The sequence below is a fragment of the Oncorhynchus clarkii genome, unplaced genomic scaffold, assembly GCF_045791955.1.
Source record: "Oncorhynchus clarkii lewisi isolate Uvic-CL-2024 unplaced genomic scaffold, UVic_Ocla_1.0 unplaced_contig_13450_pilon_pilon, whole genome shotgun sequence".
Classification (NCBI taxonomy): domain Eukaryota; kingdom Metazoa; phylum Chordata; class Actinopteri; order Salmoniformes; family Salmonidae; genus Oncorhynchus; species Oncorhynchus clarkii.
Window position 1 is genome coordinate 22,346 of NW_027258392.1, and position 10,155 is coordinate 32,500.

General features: G+C 41.3%; 1 protein-coding gene across 1 annotated transcript in view; it reads left to right on the plus strand.

Annotated features, from left to right (window-relative positions):
* The first annotated feature begins 391 nt into the window (after positions 1-391).
* The window catches only part of LOC139396839 (protein Wnt-5b), a 30,920-nt gene continuing 21,156 nt past the window's right edge, over positions 392-10,155 (plus strand). Inside the window, exons 1-3 of the mRNA XM_071143755.1 lie at positions 392-559; positions 1,225-1,472; positions 5,257-5,549. Of these exons, the coding sequence (XP_070999856.1) occupies positions 429-559; positions 1,225-1,472; positions 5,257-5,549 (672 nt within the window). The 5' untranslated portion in view covers positions 392-428. The remainder of the gene's footprint in view (positions 560-1,224; positions 1,473-5,256; positions 5,550-10,155) is intronic.

The window sequence follows — 10,155 nt, forward strand, 5'->3', positions numbered from 1 at the left end:
AGACATGCATCTTATCGGATCAACAACATTAACCAACGTCATCTAAACTTTTCATGGACTGTGTTTTTTTATTTAACTTTAGTCTTCATCAGAACGCACATCTGATGTCTCCTTACTAAACGCATCTTAGCCTATAGATCCTAATGCGTAAAATCAGGTTTTCTTCCTTGTACACATTTTACGCACGACTGGGAATTCGGATTAGGCGTTCCGAACAGAGTTTAGACAAAGCTACAAGTCAATAAAGTCATGGGGACAATGCGCAGGACACCTTATCTCCACGGAATCGGATATTGACTCTTGGTTGTCTCGGCATCGTCATCTCTGTGAACCCAGAACCCCCCCGCAGCGGATTACAGAGGTTGTTTTTTGATCCGTCTTTTTCACAGAGGGGCACTTCTTCCCCGTTTTGGTGTTTGTTGGCGGTGATGGTGGCGCAAGGGGTCATGGAGACCAGGACCAGCCGGAGACCGTGCAGCAGCGCCCAGCAACACTTACTGCTGGCGGTCGCTCTCATCGCATGCAGCTCGCAACTACTGGTGGACGCCAACTCCTGGTTGTAAGTTGAACTTTTTCTTATGTCAAATTAACTCTGTACAGTTTCTATATCGCTGCGTACTTTAGTTCATGCGCAGTTGATCCATTAATTTACAGATGGTGGGTTTTGTGATTGGGGTTTGAGAGAGCGTCCGTGTGTTGTTTTGTGTTGTGGTGTCGTGTGTTCTGTTGTGTCGTGGAGGAGACCAGTAGAAGAACAAATGTGGTGACTTTGTCACAATATTTACCCATGCTACGCACAAATGGCCAAGCTGTTTGTGGAATGGGGGGAAACAGGAGAACTCCGCAGAGTGGAACACCGCATCTTGACCTTGTGCGGAGAGCTGCCAAACGTTCCACTCTGATGGAGAACATTCCAATCATATTCCTCATCATTTGACATCGCTACAGCACATCATTATTTCATTACCGATGCGATATTTACCTGTCTTTATTTCCACAGTAGAATAGACTATATGTTTTCCTTTATATTTATTATTTGGGGATTTAATTCATGCATATTTTCCATTATTGCCAATTGTACCGCTTTTTATGACATATTGAAACGGAGAATCTTTGACTGAAGCCATATAGGCTCAAATGCCTCATCCACACACTATAATACACGTTTATTTTCTCAACACTGTATATAACTACCCACCGCCTATTTCCCATCCGTGCATGCAGGTCGTTAGCGATGAACCCTATCCAGAGACCGGAGATGTACATCATCGGGGCCCAGCCTCTGTGCAGCCAGCTGACGGGACTCTCCCAGGGGCAGAGGAAGCTGTGCCAGCTCTACCAGGACCATATGGTCTACATTGGCGAGGGGGCCAAGACGGGCATCAATGAATGTCAATACCAGTTCAGACAGCGGCGGTGGAACTGTAGCACCGTGGATAATGCATCCGTGTTCGGACGCGTCATGCAGATAGGTGAGCCAGTCACATGGTGGGATTGGGATACAGGCTAGCTCTGGTTCAGGGCGTTAGTGACCGTTTATTTCACTAACGGTTAGTTAATAAGGAACGCGCACGAATGCGCTGGACCAGAGCTAATGAGTGATAGGCCAATGCGGCGGTAGGTGATGACACATGTTTATGTTTACATTTTGAATTCCCATTGTAAACGTAGAATTAGTGCACTTTAGAGGCAACGCGGATAACTGTACCTGTATTCTTGAACGTGCTTTTGTATCAGTTCAACTATTAGATAGTGGAACCTTATAACAAACTTAATGTTTCCAAATAAAAAATCGTTGCGCTTAATTGTCAGTCAGATTTCTCTCGACAATTGAGTGTTAGTTCCGTTCTGTAGTTAGAGGAGGTGTAGGCTAGAGATCGCGATGTCCAGTAGCCCATAGCTTCTCTATTCTCCCTCTGATGCAGCAGTATCCCCCTCCGACGGCCAGTCAGGCCGGCGGACCGATCCCCTCCCTCTCCCTCGCCGTTCCCAAAACAGCAAAGGAGTTGTTTGCAGTCAATCGCGAGAGTTTTATTGAGGTGTTAGCCTGCTATTGTCCACGGCCTCCTTTTGAAATGCAATCAAGGGTGACACGGACTCGGCAGATCCGGGCTGCTATTTGAAGTATCGGTTCTATGGGCCAATAAAAGTCCTCGTCTTTATCGCGCGCTCCGGCTCCTGTCGCCTGGCTCACATGTAACCTACACATTCTGTTTTTAAGAGAACTCATAATTACAACTTTTTGACACGTGACGTTTCTGTTATAACAGTGCCAGGAATCAGGATAGCCAGTCTTAAATGCGGAGTTGCGGTTTACATGGAATAAAAAAATATATATGTTTATCTTACTGACAGACATTGGCATTGTAAACTGATGCCCTCTTTCTTGGTTGGACAAAGTGGCATTCACAGGCGAATTACTTCCAAAGATATGTCATTATAGGCTATGACTACATATATATATTTTTAAATATCAAACTCACGAATTATTTAAGCATTTCCAAATCATAAAACGTCAACAGAATATATTTTTCATTGTTTACGTTCCCCAAAACACATTTGGAGAGAGAGTGCCAGCTGCCAAGGTTACGTTTATTTGCTTGTATAGAGAGTCCTAGGCCCACCAAGGCTACGATGCTGAAGTATGTGAAACCTTGAGATCTGCATTCCAGATGGTATGTCCATCCAATGGAAAACCTGTCAGGTAACACCCAATGATTTATATATACACAAGATGTCAAGTAGGGGGCGTTGTGTTGAAGCCGCAGTGCCTCCATCTTGGAACTCCCCCAGTTGTAATTTTTTTTATTATTTTACAGACACAATAAAGCATACTTGTAAATTATATTATGTGAGCTAAACATACAATAAAATAAAAATAAAAATATATATATATATAATTATATATTTTCTGTTTCAAATATTTTTTATTCAACACACACAGAATGGTGTACAGGTACAAGACAGGTATACAATTCTTATCTAAACATAAAAGAGCAGACAGGAACAACAAGACCCAGAGTTCTGGGTGCAAAACAAATAATACAAAACACGACATACAAAACTATTTTATATATAGGGATACTAATGTTACTTGAATACATGTTATTTTGTCCTTAAAATGTTTGATTAAAATACTGCAGAATTCCATTTGTTCCTATGGAGGACTGATTCTACTGGGGAGTGGCAATATGGCCGACAGGTGGCTTCAAAGCCTCTCAATGGCCAATACATAGCATCGACAATCCAAGGTTTATATACATCATTGGTAACACCTGCACAGCAGATGGGGGGAGAGAGAGAGATTTTCCCATGCCAATAAGCCCTTTGAATTGAATTGAGAGAGACAGAGAGAGAGTGTGAGAGACAGACAGAGAGAGAGAGAGAGAGAGAGAGAGAGAGAGACCCCACAGTAACAGACCCCACAGAGCCCAAGTACAGCAACACAATTAGACCCAACCAAATCATGAGAAAATAAAAAGATAATTACTTGACACATTGGAAAGAATTAACAAAAAAACTGAGCAAACTAGAATGCTATTTGGCCCTAAACAGAGAGTACACAGCGGCAGAATACCTGACCACTGTGACTGACCCAAACTTAAGGAAAGCTTGTACAGACTCAGTGAGTATAGCCTTGCTATTGAGAAAGGCCACCGTAGGTAGACATGGCTCTCAAGAGGAGACAGGCTATGTGCTCACTGCCTACAAAATGAGGTGGAAACTAAGCTGCACTTCCTAACCTCCTGACAAATGTATGACCATATTAGAGACACATATTTCCCTCAGATTACACAGATCCACAAAGAATTTGAAAACAATCGCGATTTTAATAAACTCCCATATCTACTGGGTGAAATACCACAGTGTGCATCCCAGCAGCAAGATCTGTGACCTGTTGCCACAAGAAAAGGTCAACCAGTGAAGAACAAACACCATTGTAAATACAACCCATATTTATGTTTATTTATTTTCCATGTTGTACTTTAACCATTTGCACATTGTTACAACACTGTATATATATATATATAATATGACATTTGTAATGTCTTTATTCTTTTGTAACTTCTGTGAGTGTCATGTTTACTGTTAATTTTTATTGTTTATTTCACTTTTGTATATTACCTACCTCACTTGCTTTGGCAATGTTAACACATGTTTCCCATGCCAATAAAGCCCCTTGAATTGAATTGAGAGAGAGAGAGAGAGAGAGAGAGAGAGAGAGAGAGAGAGAGAGAGAGACAGAGAGAGAGAGAGAAGCAAGAGAGAGAGAAGAGAGAAGGGAGATACAGAGCGAGAGAGAGAAGAGAGAGAGAGCAATAATATAAACCTCTCACCTTTGTGGCTGCAGTCAACCCTCGCAGCTCATGTCGTTGTTCGGCTACTCTCTGTCTCTCACATCTAGAATCTGTCCACAAGAGAAGTGCTTTTTTCTCTCCGTAGTAAGTTTATAAGATCTTGTAGAGTCCACTCTATCCCATGTCACAAATTACCCGTCAAAGGTCTATAATACATTCAGAGTGGTTGTGTGTTTACCTAGTATCTGGTAGCGGAAGACATTCACTAGCTAATTAAAACAGCCTGCCTCCTTGTTGTTCCCCCCCCCCCCCCCTCCCCTCTCTCTCTCTCTCTCTCTCTCTCTCTCTCTCTCTCTCTCTCTCTCTCTCTCTCTCTCATTCATCTTTCTCTCTCTCTCTCTCTCTCTCTCTCTCTCTCTCTCTCTCTCTCTCTCTCTCTCTCTCTCTCTCTCTCAGTCATCTTTCTCTCTCTCCATCCCTCTATGTGCTCCTTTAGCCAGGCCAGCCAGGGCCCCCAGCTCCTTCATCTCCTGACGCCAGGCCTTATTGTCTATTGTCCCCTGTAGTCACACATCAATAGCAGAGACCATGGTTAACTGGCCAGCTTATAGCGCTAGCTAACCAAACCCAAGTGCCATTGTGTGTGTGTGTGTGTGTGTGTGTGTGTGTGTGTGTGTGTGTGTGTGTGTGTGTGTGTGTGTGTGTGTGTGTGTGTGTGTGTGTGTGTGTGTGTGTGTGTGTGTGTGTGTATGTGTGTGTGAGTGAGTGAGTGAGTGAGTGAGTGAGTGAGTGAGTGAGTGAGTGAGTGAGTGAGTGAGTGAGTGGAAGTGTGTGTGTGTGTGTACTTGGGAAAAATAAAGTTGAAGAACATCTTGGACCTTCTACCATTGTATGCTAACCGCCTTGTGTGTGTTTTTCTCTGTGTGTGTGTGTGTTTGTGTGTGTGTCCATCCGACAGGTAGCAGGGAGACAGCCTTCACCTATGCCATCAGTGCAGCAGGCGTGGTGAACGCGGTGAGCAGGGCGTGTCGGGAAGGAGAACTCTCCACCTGCGGATGCAGCCGCGCCGCTCGACCCCGTGACCTACCGCGCGATTGGCTGTGGGGTGGCTGTGGCGACAACGTCAACTATGGCTACCGTTTCGCCCGGGAGTTTGTGGACGCGCGGGAGAGAGAGAAGAACTACCCTCGAGGCTCCATAGAACACACTAGAACACTGATGAACCTACAGAACAACGAAGCAGGGAGACAGGTGAGGAACTGGGATGCACACACACACACACACACACACACACACACATATACATGTTGTTATTAGTCTCTGTTCATGGTGTGAACTACATACATGTTGTTATTAGTCTCTGTTTATGGTGTGAACTACATACATGTTGTTATTAGTCTCTGTTCATGGTGTGGACTACATACATGTTATTAGTCTCTGTTCATGGTGTGAACTACATACATGTTATTAGTCTCTGTTTATGGTGTGAACTACATACATGTTGTTATTAGTCTCTGTTCATGGTGTGGACTACATACATGTTATTAGTCTCTGTTCATGGTGTGGACTACATACATGTTATTAGTCTCTGTTCATGGTGTGAACTACATACATGTTGTTGTTATTAGTCTCTGTTCATGGTGTGGACTACATACATGTTATTAGTCTCTGTTCATGGTGTGAACTACATACATGTTGTTATTAGTCTCTGTTCATGGTGTGAACTACATTTATGTTGTTATTAGTCTCTGTTCATGGTGTGAACTACATTTATGTTGTTATTAGTCTCTGTTCATGGTGTGAACTACATACATGTTGTTATTAGTCTCTGTTCATGGTGTGAACTACATACATGTTGTTGTTATTAGTCTCTGTTCATGGTGTGAACTACATACATGTTGTTGTTATTAGTCTCTGTTCATGGTGTGAACTACATACATGTTGTTATTAGTCTCTGTTCATGGTGTGAACTACATACATGTTGTTATTAGTCTCTGTTCATGGTGTGAACTACATACATGTTGTTGTTATTAGTCTCTGTTCATGGTGTGAACTACATACATGTTGTTATTAGTCTCTGTTCATGGTGTGAACTACATACATGTTGTTGTTATTAGTCTCTGTTCATGGTGTGAACTACATACATGTTGTTATTATTCTCTGTTCATGGTGTGAACTACATACATGTTGTTATTAGTCTCTGTTCATGGTGTGAACTACATACATGTTGTTGTTATTCTCTGTTCATGGTGTGAACTACATACATGTTGTTGTTATTAGTCTCTGTTCATGGTGTGAACTACATACATGTTGTTATTAGTCTCTGTTCATGGTGTGAACTACATACATGTTGTTATTAGTCTCTGTTCATGGTGTGAACTACATACATGTTGTTATTAGTCTCTGTTCATGGTGTGAACTACATACATGTTGTTATTAGTCTCTGTTCATGGTGTGAACTACATACATGTTGTTATTAGTCTCTGTTCATGGTGTGAACTACATACATGTTGTTGTTATTAGTCTCTGTTCATGGTGTGAACTACATACATGTTGTTGTTAGTCTCTGTTCATGGTGTGAACTACATACATGTTGTTATTAGTCTCTGTTCATGGTGTGAACTACATACATGTTGTTGTTATTAGTCTCTGTTCATGGTGTGAACTACATACATGTTGTTATTAGTCTCTGTTCATGGTGTGAACTACATACATGTTGTTGTTGTTAGTCTCTGTTCATGGTGTGAACTACATACATGTTGTTATTAGTCTCTGTTCATGGTGTGAACTACATACATGTTGTTATTAGTCTCTGTTCATGGTGTGAACTACATACATGTTGTTGTTAGTCTCTGTTCATGGTGTGATCTACATACATGTTGTTATTATTAGTCTCAGTTCATGGTGTGGACTACATACATGTTATTAGTCTCTGTTCATGGTGTGAACTACATATATGTGGTTATTAGTCTCTGTTCATGGTGTGAACTACATATATGTTGTTATTAGTCTCTGTTCATGGTGTGAACTACATACATGTTGTTATTAGTCTCTGTTCATGGTGTGAACTACATACATGTTGTTATTAGTCTCTGTTCATGGTGTGATCTACATATATGTTGTTGTTATTAGTCTCTGTTCATGGTGTGGACTACATACATGTTATTAGTCTCTGTTCATGGTGTGAACTACATATATGTGGTTATTAGTCTCTGTTCATGGTGTGAACTACATATATGTTGTTATTAGTCTCTGTTCATGGTGTGAACTACATACATGTTGTTATTAGTCTCTGTTCATGGTGTGAACTACATACATGTTGTTGTTATTAGTCTCTGTTCATGGTGTGGACTACATACATGTTATTAGTCTCTGTTCATGGTGTGAACTACATACATGTTGTTATTAGTCTCTGTTCATGGTGTGAACTACATACATGTTGTTATTAGTCTCTGTTCATGGTGTGAACTACATACATGTTGTTGTTATTAGTCTCTGTTCATGGTGTGAACTACATACATGTTGTTGTTGTTAGTCTCTGTTCATGGTGTGAACTACATATATGTTGTTGTTATTAGTCTCTGTTCATGGTGTGGACTACATACATGTTATTAGTCTCTGTTCATGGTGTGAACTACATACATGTTGTTGTTGTTAGTCTCTGTTCATGGTGTGAACTACATACATGTTATTAGTCTCTGTTCATGGTGTGAACTACATACATGTTGTTATTAGTCTCTGTTCATGGTGTGAACTACATACATGTTGTTATTAGTCTCTGTTCATGGTGTGAACTACATACATGTTGTTATTAGTCTCTGTTCATGGTGTGAACTACATACATGTTGTTGTTAGTCTCTGTTCATGGTGTGAACTACATACATGTTGTTATTAGTCTCTGTTCATGGTGTGAACTACATACATGTTGTTATTAGTCTCTGTTCATGGTGTGAACTACATACATGTTGTTGTTAGTCTCTGTTCATGGTGTGAACTACATACATGTTGTTGTTATTAGTCTCTGTTCATGGTGTGAACTACATACATGTTGTTATTAGTCTCTGTTCATGGTGTGAACTACATACATGTTGTTATTAGTCTCTGTTCATGGTGTGAACTACATACATGTTGTTGTTATTAGTCTCTGTTCATGGTGTGAACTACATACATGTTGTTATTAGTCTCTGTTCATGGTGTGAACTACATACATGTTGTTATTAGTCTCTGTTCATGGTGTGAACTACATACATGTTGTTATTAGTCTCTGTTCATGGTGTGAACTACATACATGTTGTTATTATTAGTCTCAGTTCATGGTGTGAACTACATATACACCACCTTTCAAAAGTTTGGGGTCACTTAAAACAAAAGCATGTTTTTTGTCCATTAAAATGACATTAAATTGATCAGAAATACAGTGTAGACATTGTTCATGTTGTAAATGACTATTGTAGCTGGAAACGGCTAATTTTTAATGTAATATCTACATAGGTGTACAGAGGCCCATTATCAGCAACCATCACAACTGTGATCCAATGGCACGTTGTGTTAGCTAATCCAAGTTCATCATTTTAAAAGGCTAATTGATCATTAGAAAACAATTTTGCAATTATGTTAGCACAGCTGAAAACTGTTGTTTTGATTAAAGAAGCTATAAAACTGGGCTTCTTTAGACTAGTTGAGTATCTGGAGCATCAGCATTTGTGGGTTCAATTACAGGCTCAAAATGGCCAGAAACAAAGACCTTTCTTCAGAAACCCATCAGTCCATACTTGAGAAATGAAGGTTATTCCATGCAATAAATTGCCAAGAAACTGAAGATCTTGTACAATGCTGTGTAGTACTCCCTTCACAGAACAGAGCAAACTGGCTCTAACCAGAATAGAAAGAGGAGTGGGAGATCCCGGTGCACAACTGAGCAAGAGGACGAGTACAGTAGAGTGTCTAGTTTGCGAAACAGTCCTCAACTGGCAGTTTCATTAAATAGTACCCGCAAAACACCAGTCTCAACGTCAACAGTGAAGAGGCGACTCCGGGATGCTGGCCTTCTAGTCAGAGTTCCTCTGTCCAGTCTCAACGTCAACAGTGAAGAGGCGACTCCGGGATGCTGGCCTTCTAGGCAGAGTTCCTCTGTCCAGTCTCAACGTCAACAGTGAAGAGGTGACTCCGGGATGCTGGCCTTCTAGGCAGAGTTCCTCTGTCCGGTGTCTGTGTTCTTTTGCCCATCTTAATCTTTTATTTTTTTGGCCAGTCTGAGATATGGCTTTTTCATTGTAACTCTGCCTAGAAGGCTAGCATCCCGGAGACGCCTCTTCACTGTTGACTTTGAGACTGGTGTTCTTCAGGTGCAGTCGAAAGATCATCAAGCTCTTTGATGAAACGGGCTCTCATGAGGAGCGCCACAGGAGAGGAAGACCCAGAGTTACCTCCGCTGCAGAGAATAAGTTCATCACAAATTGCAGTCCAAATAAATGCTTCACAGAGTTCAAGTAACAGACACATCTCAACATCAACTGTTCAAAGGAGACTGCGTGAATCAGGTCTTCATGGTCAAATTGCTGCAAAGAAACCACTACTAAAGGACATCAATAAGAAGAAGAGACTTGCTTGGGCCAAGAAACACGAGCAATGGACATTCGACCGGTGGAAATCAGTCCTTTGGTCGGATGAGTCCAAATTTGAGATTTTTGGACCCAACCGCCTTGTCTTTGTGAGACACAGACTAGGTGAACAGATGATCTCCTCATGTGTGGTTCCCACCGTGAAGCATGGAGGAGGAGGTGTGATGTTGTGGGGGTGCTTTTCTAGTGACATTGTCTGTGAGTTATTTAGAATTCAAGGCACGCTTAACCAGCAT